The sequence below is a fragment of the Adiantum capillus-veneris genome, chromosome 4 (assembly GCF_014529385.1).
Source record: "Adiantum capillus-veneris isolate H3 chromosome 4, ASM1452938v2, whole genome shotgun sequence".
In the NCBI taxonomy this organism is placed as follows: Eukaryota; Viridiplantae; Streptophyta; class Polypodiopsida; order Polypodiales; family Pteridaceae; genus Adiantum; species Adiantum capillus-veneris.
Window position 1 is genome coordinate 82,057,345 of NC_140934.1, and position 15,406 is coordinate 82,072,750.

General features: G+C 38.9%; 1 protein-coding gene across 5 annotated transcripts in view; it reads left to right on the plus strand.

Annotated features, from left to right (window-relative positions):
• LOC147459497 (uncharacterized) overlaps positions 1–4,146 on the plus strand; it is a 36,295-nt gene extending 32,149 nt beyond the window's left edge. For all 5 annotated transcript variants that reach the window (XM_086510750.1, XM_086510749.1, XM_086510751.1 and 2 more), the window contains 4 exons: positions 2,313–2,391; positions 3,457–3,521; positions 3,760–3,795; positions 3,870–4,146. In XM_086510750.1, coding sequence (XP_086366876.1) covers positions 2,313–2,391; positions 3,457–3,521; positions 3,760–3,795; positions 3,870–3,989 — 300 coding nt within the window. In that variant the 3' untranslated portion in view covers positions 3,990–4,146. The remainder of the gene's footprint in view (positions 1–2,312; positions 2,392–3,456; positions 3,522–3,759; positions 3,796–3,869) is intronic.
• The last annotated feature ends 11,260 nt before the right edge of the window (positions 4,147–15,406 follow it).

A 15,406-nucleotide genomic window follows, 5' to 3' on the forward strand; every position in this document is an offset into this window, starting at 1 on the left:
GCGAACAGACTCACAAAAGTGCCAGATCACTTCCTAATCTAACTGAAGTGAAGTAGCTTGTCCGCGTGCACATAGGGTTAGATGTGTCCCGTGACAGGTGGTCATGCCACGTCACCATTTTGTGACATACCCCCCTCTAGAAAGAATTGTAATCGCCCTTGATTACGCCTACAAAACCAGACATAAGCCATAAACCAATTGAGTATACACTGACTCTAAGTACCGAAGCACTAGACGACACAAATCCAGCACTTGTACAAAGACAACAGTCACATAAGATCACAGCTAGATCACATTCACATAGAATCTAGGACCGTGATTCCTAGCGACGTATTTAGCAATGCCATCTAGATCCGCATCGGACCTCACTGATGTCCATTCAACTAATCCCATATCGCAATCACGTCCATCGATTTGGTTTTGATCTAGGACTATGATTCCTTAACATATTTAGCAATCGCATCTAGATCTATCCCAGATCTCACTGACGTTGGATCGACTAATCTCATATTGCGATCATATGAGTCCATAGATTTCTGCACTCAAGCACTATCGTGTGCGAGTGATCATTCCATCTGCACTCTAGCACTATCGTGTGCGAGTAATCATTTCCGGGGATCCCAATCCATCACTAAGTTCATACTGAACAGAGTGGTCCAATCATTTAGTTCTAGTTGTGTGACCATCTCATCCCGCATGAACTCTTGATGCGCTCATGACTGTTCCATTGAATCAGTCGTGATTCAAACTTCATGATTCGATATCAGGTTCATTCGGGAGCTGTCACTGCTCCAAAATCATCATCATCTCTCTCATTCTTAATCCTGTTATTTGTTCACAAATAGCAGGTTCTTCCATAAAACATTAGTTTTATACGTAATCAAAATCATCTTCAAAAAGTCCTATTTCATAAATTCATCGAGCTAGAAGAGGATGAGTTGTCCAGCTGTCAGAAGAAGATGAGGACGAATTGGACACTCCTTCGAAGCATACACACTTCTTTTGTTTTCTTGCATTCTCAAAAGAGGATTTTCGGCCCAAATAACGAGGGAAGTTAGTTCCCTTGTGACGTTTCTTCAGTTGCTTCTCCTTTGACCCCCAACTACGTCCTCCAGTTCATCTTTTGTAAACCTGGCGCCCCTTTCGGTTTTTCTTTATTATATTAATGCTTGAGCAAAGTACAACTCCCAAGAGCCATCGAGGATTTCATCCATCCAGAGTTTCTCAAGTAGATGGACTTTGAATATGCTTCAATTTGCTGTTGCAGAAGAATATATATATATGTACACACACACACATTATATATGTGTATTATGATATCAAGGGTAGAGAGAAGCAAGGCGACAACACCTTGACTACTTTTTGATCTGTTTGACTAGCGTTGACCAAGGGTTGACCGACTTGGAAGTGCATTGAGAAGTGTGTGCAAACCTCAAAAACCATCTTTAAAAAGTTTCCATGGCTTTATAAGCTCGTTCTCCTTTGAAAAGCCCAAAAAGCACACTTTGTGATGCATTTTTTTGTTTGAGAGAACGCAACGGTTGAGAATTTAGAGATACCCAGACTTCCTTTCGACAAGCTCTACGCATCGACGCGAACTACCTCAAACAGTTAGGGCTTTCAGCAACAAAATAAAAAAATCAAGTGAGCGAGCTCACAACACGATTGTATGCAGTATTGAACCATAATATAATAAACATTTACTGACCAAAGCGCTTGTGCTTTTGAGAGGGGATCTCTGGGGCTAGAAACATGGAACACAAAGGGGATATACTTGTGGAAATCGCCAAAGGTGGGAACTTGAAGGGGAACCCAGATAGTCTTTAGGAGATTGAGGGCCTTCCACATTCAGAATGATACTGGAACGCATTCCGGAACAGAACCAACATGTGTTCCCAATTTGAAACGCAATTTGAAACGATGTAGGGGACGACATTTTCGGAACGGCCCCTGGCCAGAATGCATTCTGAGCACGGCAAGGGCCCGGTACAGGTGTTTCTTGTTTCTACGGAACATCACCGTGAGAAAGCTTTCATTGGTGGCGAAAGTGGGCGAACTTGAAGAAGTCTAACCTTGCTAGCCTTGCGAAGAAATGCCTCACTATTCCATGGCATTTTCTCCCTAATTTTATCTTGGGGCTTTTTTACATGTATGCGCTATGTGGGACATTGGTTTTTGGGTAATGCGTAGGTCGTATTGGTTGTATGCCGTAGCTCTGTTAGGTTGTAATGCTTGGTTGCATCGACTTGCTATGCTTGCAGCGTATGCACATTTTTATGGTATGATTAATGAATCCCTGTTTCTGTTGACAGGTAACGAGTTTTGCCTGCAAGCTTGCAAAGCATCGCAAATCAAATGTATTGGAGGCAAAAGATGTTCTTCTCCATTTAAGTAAATTAACTCGATCTATCAGCTATGCCTGTAATTCCTTATTGAATGAACAGAAACTAATTGTGATTATTTATGACACAGGATTCTAGTTTTTACCGAAGTTTGCAAACTTCATTCATTTAAATTTTTTGTCAATTATGGAGAAAAATACTGACCTGTTGTTCATACAATTGATGGATAATAGCAAAGGTGGTAATCAGATAGAAGAGGAAAGCAAAGGTGGTAATCAGATAGAAGAGGAAATGTAGTTACTCAGAAAGGGTGATTGTGATGACTATAGTGTTACCTGGTTCAGAAGTCTCGAACAAGATGATCAACCAGTTTCAGCATGTTGAGCACATAGTTGAGGGGGAATTCCAAACAAAAACGGAACCAAAGGTGGGAAATACAAAGGAGGGGGAAAATTGGGTTGGTGTACCAACATATGCGTGATGGTTATATAGAGTTTGTATCAAGGAATGATAATGAAGAAAGGTTCTCTCCATCCATCTTGAATGTAGTTCAGGGAAACTCTTTTATAGAAACAGAAAAGAAGGCAAATTTCAAGGAAGAATTGACTCGTTAGCCAATGATGGGTTAGTTTTTGTCGTAGTACCATTTGAGGGACAACAGGGTCTGAGGTGAAGTAGTTTATATGTGCACATGCTGGTGTGCAAGGCCGGGCGTGCGCACACGTTTTCACGAATATATTTTCTGCCTATGTTGTGCTTTTAAATAAGGATAGAGGGAGGCACCACAGAGTCCGAGGTGAAATTGTGGTTCATGTGTGCACATGAAGGTGTGCAGGAATATATTTTTCTTGCATATGTTGTGATTTTAAATAAGGGTTGCTATGGGCTAAGACAGTAAACTCTATGCACCCTTGGAGCTTCATTTCAAGGTTTGAAATGTAACCTGGTCTGTATTTTGTAATTGAAATATTCAGGAGGCTGAGGCTCATGGCATTGATATCAGTGCCTCTGATGAGGCTGCTTTCTCTGGCTCTTGCTCATTTACAGAGGCTTTGCTTTTCAAGATTTGAGAAACTGCTATTTATACAAGCTGATGATCCTGAATGTACATCAGGTTCGAATTGGGATTTGAGCATTCCTGGGTTCAATGTAGATGAGTACCACACCTATAAGAAAACGGTATGGGCCAACTTTTTAAGCTCGTTTGTATGCGTGCGCATTGCATGCATGCATGTTTGTACGAAATTTGTTCATTTATCACGCAGAAAATAAAGGCGATTTGATGTCACTGCTGTCTTCACTTTTCAGTTTTATGTATGTATGCGTCTATCATGCATTTTGTTGCTTGTACAATTTGACTTCTACTTAGCGATTTGGTTTGGTATACCTTGTGCTGACATTGATGAGCTGGATACAGGCTATGAATGAAATTCACAAGCAACGCCTTGCTTTGGTAAGTAATCTTATTCATGAGCCTGCTACGATGTTTACTTTCGGGAGGTTTCTAAAGAGAAAAGTTGTTTACAGGTTAAGAAGTCACTCGCAACCCAACAATCGGGACAAGATACAGTTACTGCAAAGGCATCTGGTGCTGGCCAACCTGTGAATGCAACTACTCCAGGAACCCAAGCTCCTACAACGGCTTAATGGGCGTTTTCAAGCACACATTACACCATACAGATTTTGTTGTACAAAAAAAAAAGGTATACTATACCTCACAATTGTGCCCCTTTCAGGAAAGTGGTGTGTTCCAACTGGGAAGTAGCTGTAGCGGAGTATTGTTGAAAGACAATTCTGTTCTCGAGCATTTGTGCAGTTGTTTTTAGATCACAGCTTTAATAATCAGTAAGAGCTTTAATCGCACAGGAAAGTACGCCTTCTAGTTATATAGGAGGGCCAAAGCCTAAAGGGTATTTAGTCATGTGACGATGAGTGGAAGACTTGCATGTTGGGTCAACCTTTTTTTGTAAAAGATGAGCGCGTGACTCGTTCTCTAAGGTCATGGATGCCAACGACAGGGTTTGATGTCCATCTTCCCTTCTCATGGCAATCAACATCTTCCACCTGTGCCTAGAAGTCTTGCACAATTGGCTGAGAGAGAGTGCCAGGGGGGTTTTGGGGGGGGGGGGGGGGATTTCCCTCCAATGCTTTTGCAAAATTGCGGTTGAATACTAGATACATCCAAAGCATAACAATCGATGCAAAAGAGGTATGCAGGGACCCTCAACCAGTAGGACTAGACAAAGGTGTGCCCATTTACCATCACACAAAGTCTACATTAGCCAATTTGGCATACCTCTAGCTTGCTCAATTTGAGCCTTATTCACACATCTTATACATCTCCATCAAAGATTGGCTGATCTATAACATCATTTTAAAACTGTATGGTTGCAAATGTGCCTCGTTGGGACTTCCAAATATACTCCCACCGTTAATAGAGCGACAACATATCGGAAACATTTTGTGAGCTCACATCTGTCGCCTTGGTGCATGCTAGCAAAGGTTGGATTGCATCTTCCACAAAACAACTATTGTGACTAATCAAATATACTTCGTTCGTAGATTCTTTCTATAATATATAAATACATTTTAGAGCATAATTTTTAATTTTTTGAGTTGTTGCTCAGGCCCAAAGCATAAGCCAAGCAACCAAAGACAACAAAGTAGCCAATATATGGCTTCTTGCTATGATAAGAAATTGCTATACTTGCAGCAAGGAAGGCCACTTTGCGTGCATGACCAACTCATGCACCTTAGCAACCAGGTTTCTTCCCTACACCACCCACTAGCCAATTTGCCAGCGCTATGGTTACTAGGGCTATGCCAAACTTCAAGCTCCAAAGCAAGCAGCACATCGTAAAGCTCAAGATCTATGTCTAGCAATGCATGGCATAAGCAAAGCAAGTTGGCCTAGAAGATAGTGAGACAGGTAGCCCAACAACCATCACTTGTACAATAGAAATTTAACTTCAAGCGTTCACAAGTGGAAGTAAGCCTTGGCATGAGATTTGTAAAGAAGCATCTAGGGAGTCAAGGGTCTAGATGAGCAAAGGGGGTTAGCAACAGCTAGAGGAAGAGAGTGAGAGCAACCCCAAGGGAGATGGCATCAAATGGAGTCAAACAAGACTTAGATAACCAATATATATAGAAGCAAAGGGGAGTTTACATAGCAAAGTTGCTAGTTAGAACAAAAGGAGGTCACGAAGTAGCAGGTGGTTAGTCTAAAGAAGAGGGATTCTAGAAGCCCACAACAAAGGGAGAAAACACCAAAGCTCTTGAAGAAAAAGGAGCAATCAGAGGCCAAGTAGGGATGAACAATAATCTGAGTGCATGGTGACAATAGAAGAAACAATGGATGACAAAACCCCTAAGATCCTAGCCAAATGAACCAAGAAAAAAGGGTAATAAGTAATACCCATTGAGCCATGGATTCAACTATTTGGATGCCCCTAAGGGGAGGGTCAAGAAGTAGAAGTAGCCATTGTCACAAAGACATCGTCGAAAGAAAATTGGAAACCCAAGCTGCAAATTAGTACAAAGTGAGTACTAATGGACTGTGAGGATTTGAAAGAAGAGCTCAACTCATCAAAGGCTCTAGTTGAGGTACCTTTCTCTAAGATTTCTGGGGAAGTCAATAAATTAAGTGTTGAATTAAGAAAATTGGCTCAAAAGCCTACCATATGATTGGTTGTTGAGAGATGAGCACAATATCGATGACCATTTTGTCATCTATGGATGAAGGATGGCCACATAGAAAACTGTATAGACAAGCATAGCCTAGTGTACTGATAACACTGAGAAATGATGACATACATGTCCATAAAGATAGCCACATAAGATCTTCCATATAGATTACCAAAGACTTGTGATTGCATAGAGGAGAATAGTGCCACCTATGGCCTTTTAGGATGTAGAGAGGAAAGTGGGAAGGGGAGGAAAGGGAGAAATTCACCAATTCAATTACTTGTACTCGGTCACAAATACACAAAACCCCAGTTTTTTGCAAACATTTGATGCATTTACTGATTTTTACTCTAGACAAGATTTTACAAGTTTAGCGAATTAAAGATACACTAAAAGACCAATTTTCACACTAAACGCCTCCAACTTTCAATTTCCTTGAAGACAAGCCAAGATTTTATACTTTTTTGCTGATTAAAAATACGCTAACACCAAATTTTCTTAATGATGCAACAGAGATGTGGTGTAGATATGTGCCTGGAGTGTAGGTGTACGGATGGAGAGTTGTGGGATTGTGTGTGACTGGCTAAGAAGTGAGCTCACTCTATAAACGGGGAAGAAGGGGGTGGTGGTGGCAACAGATTTGATTGGGTTGCAAGGATTAATGAGACCTAAAGAGTTATACCCCAACAAATCCACATAATAGGTGCTAAGAGAGATGAGAGCATTGAACATCATTCCAATAGCCATCTTGGATTTAAATCAGTCGTGTTGATGATTTTTACCTGGAGAATCAGTAGCAAAGGTCCATATGAGATTTGAGAAGATAGAGCTAGTCATGGAGGAGAATCCATAGACAATGAAGGTGAATAAGCAATTTCTAGGAGAGTTCATATGACCTATTCAAAGAATACAAGGATGTATTTGCATGGCATCATAAGGACATGAAAGGAATAGACAATACTCTTTGTCAGCATAGGATTTTGTTGAAGATTGATGGCAAGTCCATTAAGATGCAAAGGTAAAGGATGAATCCAAATTATACACTAAAGATGAAGTAAGAAATTGATAGTTTACTAAAGGCAAGCTTCATAGCCGAGATCGAGAGTAGCGATTGGTTATTCCCTATTGTGGTGGTTCCAAAGAAGAATGGGAAACTAAGGATTCGTGAGGACTTTAGGAAGTTGAATGATCAAACTATCAAGAATCGGTTCTATCGCCCTTCACAGACATGATGTTGGATCATGTAGCATGGCATAAAATGTAAAACTTCATGGATTGGTACAACCGACACAATCAAATTGCATGGGCACTTGAAGAGCAAATACGACCTTTTCACATGATTGGAAGCATTTATGTATCTAGTGATGTAGTTTCACCTTTGCAATGCTCAACCACATTTTAGCATGCCATGATGCAAATTTTTCAAGGATGATCTCCATAAATTCACGGCAATATTTGTTGATGATTTACTATGTATTCAGTGATGGTCAAACACTGGATTATTTAACGTTGGTAATCAAGAGGTGTAGGGATAAGAGGGTGAGCTTGAACCCCTATGTGTTTTCATAGTCTTCAAGGGATTGTTGTTGGGACCTATTGTCTAGTATGGGTACATAGATGACTAAGGATAAGATAAAAAAATTCATAAAGGCTGAAACATCCAACTCTGCCAATGATGTGAGCATATGTTTTGTCCTTGTACATTTTAACAAATGCTTTATGGAAAAGTTTATAGAGAAAGATAATGCACTGCATGCGCTTACAAAGAAACATACCGAGTTTCAATGGTCTAGTGAATCCTAGGATGCCTTTTAGGCTTTGAAGCAGCTAGTCATTTTGCAATGAGCATTGAGGTAGCTAGGATGGGATAATATTTTCCACGTGCATGTGGATGCTTTAAGAATTGCCTTGGGAGCCATTTTTGCACAACCTTTCCAATCTATTATGATAGTCAATGCCTCTCCAATATTGAGAAAGGTTATGTTACCATTGAACATGAAGTGCTAGGGATGGTCTACTCTATATGAAAGCTTTGCCATTATTTGCTAGATAATGAGTTTATTTTCTTTCTATATCATCAAGCATTGCTCTTCTTGATCAATAAGGTTCAATCAAAGGGAGGTTGTTGTGTTGGATGCTTCTTCTTCAAGTCTCTGACTTTTAGCTTAGTCACAAGCTAGGGAAGAAACATCTTGGTGTAGACTTTTTGTTACAAGCAATCCCAATTCTAGAAGGCAAGTTACTAGGCATTTAGGATCTATTTGTTTTATCAGGCAAACAACCTAGGACAATATTGTGTATAACCTGTGTATAACCTGAAGACATTCAAATGTCCCACGAGGTGAATGTTAGCAAAAGGAAGGCCCTAGTCATCTAGTTATTAAAGCTTTTATTGACATATGATTTGTTGTATTGACTAGGAAAGGATGGGATGTTGAGGAGGTGTGTATTAGCGCCAGAAAGGGTAGAGATTTTATGAGGGAGATGCAAGAGGCCATTCTTCAGGGAAAGTTATAGGCTTTAAGATTTTACAAGCTAGCTTATGGTGGAAGTCGATGTTCAAGGATGCCAGAAAGGTGGGTAAACTTTGTAATGCATGCCAAAGGCTGGGAAGACCAACAAATAAGGATGTGACGTCTCTTATTCTATTAGCACTGTTGAAGCCCTTCATAAATTGGACATTGAACTTTATGGGTTCTTTCAAGACTACAAGGGGTTAAAATAGATACATTGTGTTGGCCTTGGATTATATCACCAATTGGATGGAAGCTTAGGCACTGTTAGATAAGATGGCCTGATAGACAACCAACTTCATCCATGAACACTATATCTACATACAAATGTCCCTTGGAATTAGTACTTGATAATGGCACATAACTCATGAATGATGTAGTGGAGCAATTAACGGATGAGTTTTCTACTAAAGCATTGGAGAGCCACTACTTATTATCCCAAAAGCAATGCTCACATTGAGAATTCCAACGAAATGCTAAAGCACATTCTCACAACCATAGTGAGTACCAAAGGGACTTAAACATGTATGCCAGGTACAATATAATAAGCAAAAAATTCTATTTAGGTTAGGGACTTATACATGTATGCCAGATACAATATAAAAATGCTATTTAGGTTAGTATATATCTAGGTAGCTATTTTGCCTTTTGAAATTTACGTTCTCAATCTAAGGGTAGCCATGGAGTACGACTTAGAAGACACCCACACCATTTGGGAGAGGCTAGAGTGCTTAGCTCAAGAGGAGAAGGTACACCAATCTACTTTGTGGTATCATGAAGTGAAGCAAAGCAGAGTAAAGAAGTATTATGATTATGGTCTCAACAAATGATTTGAGAGGGAAATTTAGTGTTGTCGAGCTAGGGAAAGATGAAGTATAAAAATCCCAACTTTTCAATTGAATGAGCAACATCGTGTCAAGTTCATCAAGTCTTCAATAACGGTTCAATTTAAGTCCAGGATACCCTAGTGCATGTTTAAAGTTGATGATCTATGAGCCACTTGCCGACGTTAAAGAAACGAGTCCAACTCAGGAAGCATCACATCAGTAGCAAGGCATGCCATCGTTGCATCGCCACACAGATTAGTGTAACAAATAGGCGATAGCTTTTACACCAAAAATAGAAGATTCCTTAACAAACATAAAAAATAAGGATCACATCAATGATCACATTGCCAGTGAGAAGTGTGCTAATAAGCACTTTCAATAGCCACTCCTTTCTATCATTATCATTTCACTCTTGCTGCTTTTGACTGTAACATTATCCTATTCTTTTCCTTATGCTTGCTTGCTACCATTGTATTGTGCACGCTCATCGCCTTTTTCATCATTGGACACATAGACCATATCTTTGCCTATTCCCTTGAGATAGTTGGGCTTATAATGTATTTATTGTTACTATTTTTCTTTTAATAGAATAGTGAGTTGATGCTATGTATATTGGAACATGAGTAATTGAGGAGAAGATTTTAGCAAATTCAAGAAATAAAAATAATAAAGCCATCTTAGACACTTATTTCTAGCACAAGCGGTTCTTAGATATTTTGTTTCTGCCCAAGAAGCCTACATGGTTCAATTTGTATATAAGGGTTGAGAACCAGCCCCATTATGATTCTTGCAATAAGTAGTGAGAACCACCAATAAACTCTAGTGTAAAATAGGGGCCTCTAAATTTTTTCACTACTCTAGTTCAATAAAATGTCAAATACCCAACTCCAAAAGGGTACAACAGAGTTGGGGGGCTAAGATTTTAAGCCACTCTTGTGCAAGATTCTCTTTTTCCCTCTCTTATGCTATGTTGTGTGTTGCAACCTTGTCACCATCTCTCGGCTCTTACTTATATATGTATGTGCATGTATGTTTTTGTGTGTAAATTGAGTTAGTCTTTGTCTACTTATATAAATACTTGAGAAACGGAGAGAGGTGTGACAAGTGTGTGTGTGTCTCTTTGTTTATTATTTAAAATATCTACAATCAAACAGAACAATTGTTACACATAACAAATGAAGAAGGAGAATAAATATTTTTTGTATTATAATCCAAAAAATTCTAGCTTAAGTACAAAAGGGTTAGACCAAAGTTTTGAATTTTTTTTGAATATCTATGTTTAAAGATCTTCAATCTTCCTTTGAACAACACGAAACTAGGAGAGAGAGAGAGAGAGAGAGAGAGAGAGAGAGAGAGAGAGAGAGAGAGAGAGAGAGAGAGAGAGAGAGAGAGAGAGAGAGAGAGAGAGAGAGAGATCCTCACCTGCATCCGTACAAGAAAAGACAATTGTTCGTTAGTCCTTTATGCATTTTGTGAGCCTCAATAGTCTCTCTACTTGTTAGTGATGTCACTCACTTCCTAGGTTTATGTTGTTCAATTTATGTTTATGAGATGTAATAATATGCTTTAAAAAAGCACCAATTTTGTTTATCAAGCTTTTCATTTCTCAAAAACCCTTTAATCCAAGTTCAAACCACTTTTGTATTGTTGTCATGTTCACTCTTATTTATGTCAGTTCCTCCTTTACTTTCTTTTCCTTGTTCTTAGTCATGTTGACAGTAATCACTCCTTATGTAGCAATAATAAACACATAGAAGGACTAAGTTAGCTCCAAAGGGGTCTCACCTCTCGTGCTTATATGGAAAGCCAGAAAGTTCATCAGCATCACCACGACGTGAGGCAGTGTGCACATCTATTTCAAGTGTGTGGGCGGGGGGGGGGGGGGGAGGAGAGAGAGAGATCTCAGCATGAAGAAGGATAGGCAGTTAATGAACTTGACTTGAGTGTCTAGTAAAAGGGCCCATTCCTACCATGCTAACTTTCCTTATAGGACCTTCTTGTCAGGTTGGGATATATAAGTCATAAGCACCTTGTGTGTTCTGAGGGCTTGAGGATTTGGCAATTGTTCTCTCCTTCTCCCAACAAACCTACATCCATGCGTTCCAAGAAAAATTCTATCAACATCTCTACCATCTCACCTTGCTTGATTGCCACAATCCCATTAACACAGGAGGAGAAGTAGCACTTTGCTAAAGCCAACCTCACTCAATTCTACAAAGCTCTACAACAACCCCTTAATGTCGACATTGGAAATGAATCTTTGAAAACCTACATCTCATGGAGCATGCAACAGTCATCAAGGGAGCAAAGGTGCTAGCAACAAAAGACAGACTTGTAAGTGCTCTATCTCTTCCCCATCAAAGTAAAAGTCTGGCATGGAAGAAGGACCAGGTTGAGAACTTCTTTGGGGAGACTAAGGAAGAGCTTGTAGCTAGGAATAAATTAGCTCAAGGACTTCCTGTTCATATGTTGAAATAATGGAATCATATAGGAGCCTTTAAACCCATGTTGTTGCATTGAAAAAGGATGAAAAACACAATTCAAAGAATCAGTTGCAAGAGATGGCTAGGTTTATGGAAGAAAATCAATGGGATGTTGTCCACACCCTCAGTGAGCCCTTGCAAAACTTAACAAATTTTATATAATCTTCAAGGCATCGGACCGGGCCTTTGAGAAGTCCACAAACACCAAAAAGAAGCAGGAGACCTCCACCAAGTCTGCCAAGAGGCCCACCACCAGCCAATTAGATTGTCCAAAAAAAAAAGCAAAAGGTTGTGTGGACAAGTACAATTTGCACTTCAAAGGCTGTTGAGGCAATGGCTAACATCAAGTCTAAGCTAGAGGCTCATCCTAAGGCCTCGGTCAATTGCTGGGAAAACTCAAAGCCCAAAAAACAGAGGGTTCAAGTTCAAAGGGTATTTGACAAATTGTGTAAGGTTATGATATAATACTTGGTTCTATTTAAAAATATTATGTGGATAACAGAGCATGTTCCAGCAGTTCTATTACTACATTTAATTTGCCTACTACTAAGGAGGCATGTTGAGATCAGGCTCTTGTGTTGATTATGCTTTTTGTTAACCGTTTCATTACTCCACACATTTGTTCAATAAAACAAAAAAAAACATGGGATAGAGTAGCTTCTTCATATGAAGGTCCTAAATTGGCAAAAATTGCTTAGTAATCAATGGCCATTATTTAGGCCATTCCTAATGGTTCTTTTGTGCAGAAAATTCTTGATGCTTCTCTAAATTCTTATTAAACTTTTGGATGGGAATTTTGATAGTCTTGTCTTTGTATTGCTGTAAGAGGCCCAGTCTAAAAAAACAATGCTAAGAAGCTTTGTTGTTCAAAGGTATTTGTGGCTTCATAGCAAAAGAAGAAGACCTCTGTTGCCACCCCTAATGCTTCTACAAGTAGGAGGCCTGCCCCTGCAATAGTACTAGTTCTTCAAACATCAATTCAGTTAAGAGGTCTAGGGATAAAGGCAAGAAGAGGATTAATGTACAACAAAGATTTTCTCATCAAGTAATTTTCTATGCTTAAGGCTAAAGAGGAAAACACAGTTATTTGTAGATACTTCTTTCAATGCAGATTTGGCAAATGTTGTGTAGAATGCACAATGGACTTTTGCTGCATAGTGTCAATATGACCCCTCTATTCATGATGCAGAATTATATAATCTATGAATCATGTACTTTGATTGTGCTGCAATTAAGCACATTACATCTCATCATGATTTGTTCACTTCTCTTGAGACTGTGTCTAACGGAAATACACTCCATGTGCCAACAACACCTCTTATCTAGTTAAGGGAGTTTAAAAGATTGTGCTTATTGATACAAGTGTCAATTCTTTCACACTTTTTGATGCTTTCTATGTACTTGGGATCAAGAAGAAGCTTTTGTCTCTATTTGCACTTGCAAAACATGGTCTTGTAGTCAAGTTTATGGATGATAGATGTACTATGCATGATCTCAATTTTGGTGATATTATTGTGGCATCTGGCACTTTGTTTGTAGTTTGGGTTTTATAAGCTCAATGATTACAATAAATGTGTGGAACATTCAACATGTGCATCTTCTAATTCAAAGGCTATTCAGATACAAAATTTTGGCATGTATGTTATCTTTATCTCAATTTTGTCACTTGGTGCATTTGTAAAAAACTGATATGGTTGCTTTATTGACCCTTGATGAGGCACCATTAATACATGTACCTGAAAGCTGCATTTTGGGCAAAATTCAATGTTCTTTCCTAAAAATGGTTTTTTATGAATTGCTTGCAAATTGCTACTTGCATATTTGTGGTTTGATGCATACTCCATGTTTTGGGAATCATTTGTACTTTGTGACTTTCATTGATGTTTACTCTTAGTCATGCATGGGTGTATCTGCTTAATGCAAAGTCTAATGTTTATGTGCTTCAAGAATTTTCTACTTATGGACGAAAAGATATCCAGTTATACTATGGGCACCCTCTATTATCATCACGCAAAAGTATATATGTCTAAAGAAATTAATGCATTTCTAGTGAGTCATGGGATAAACCACCAATGGACATTGCCACATACTCCTTAGGAAAATGGCATCGTTGAGAGGAAAAATGGGACACTTTTGAAGATGTCGTGATGTATAGTACAAAGGCAAGCTTTGCCACATGCGTTTTGCTTTGACATGGTCGTGTGTGTTGTGCATGTACTAAACAAATGTCCCATTAAAGCATTGCAGTCTATTACTCCATATGAGGATTACATGGCAGGAACCCATCTATTGGTCTCTTGCATGGCTTTGATTGCTTGGATCTTGCTTGGTGCCTCAGCAAAAATGCAAAAAACTGAATTATTAGGGTAAGATTATATTTGTCTTGGTTATAGTCTAGAAAGAAAAGAGTACAAGTTGTATTATCTGCAAATGAAGTGTATCTTGATTGGCAAGATCTTGTCGTCATGAAAGATGCAAGTCAAATCTTGTTATCTTTTACCAAGGAGACATATATGATGCCACATAACGTATATGATATGTTCTTGCCTCTATTTAATGGTGGGCATACAAATGTAAGTACAAATGAGGCACGTGCGCAACCTATGCAGGTTTGGAATGATATTACAAATCAACTATAACTTGATGCACATTTCCAAGATGTAATTGATGAAAATGACGAAAGAGGTATACCGAAATGGATAGTGAAAACCTTGTATGGTTACAACATTGGGCCTTTGGTCATACTCATTCAGGTTTCCAACATGCCTCTTATGTATCAAGTTGTCAATGTTATGGTTGTGTCTTGCATATATGATGAGGAAGAATCTTTGTCATTTGATGAAGCACAAAATTCAAAAAAGTGGTGGGTTGCAATGTAACATGAGTATGATGCTATTGCAAAGAATGACACACGGTCCTTGTGTGACTTGCCTTTTAGAAAATAGGCCATTCGTACCAAAGGGCTCTGCAAGTTGAAACGTAAGCATGATGGTAGTGTTGATCATTATAAGGCTAGATTTGTGGCATAAGGATATGCTCAAGAGAAGAGCATTGATGTTGATGAGACTTTTGCTCCCGCTTGTTGTATGACTACCATTTGGAGTATTGTGCCTTGCTAGCTCTCATAATGCATGGAATGTATATCAGTCAAACATAGCTTAGAAATCAAAGGTTACTCAACGTTGGGGATTGGAATGGAGCGAGATTTGGAGTGAGCTTTTTTCAAATATTGTTCGATTAACCAAATCTAGAAAAAAAGTTCGCTACAAAAGAGTTTTCGGGGTGAGCTTCTGGAGCGAGATTTTTCTCTCTCTCTCTCTCTCTCTCTCTCTCTCTCTCTCTCTCTCTCTATATATATATATATATATATATATATATATATATATATATATATATATATATATATATATATATATATATTATATATATATATATATATATATATATATATATCCTCTCTCACTCCACTTATGTCTCCCTCTACCTCTCTATCTCTCTCTCTATTTTCACTCTCTCTCTCTCTCTCTCTCTCTCTCTCTCTCTCTCTCTCTCTCTCT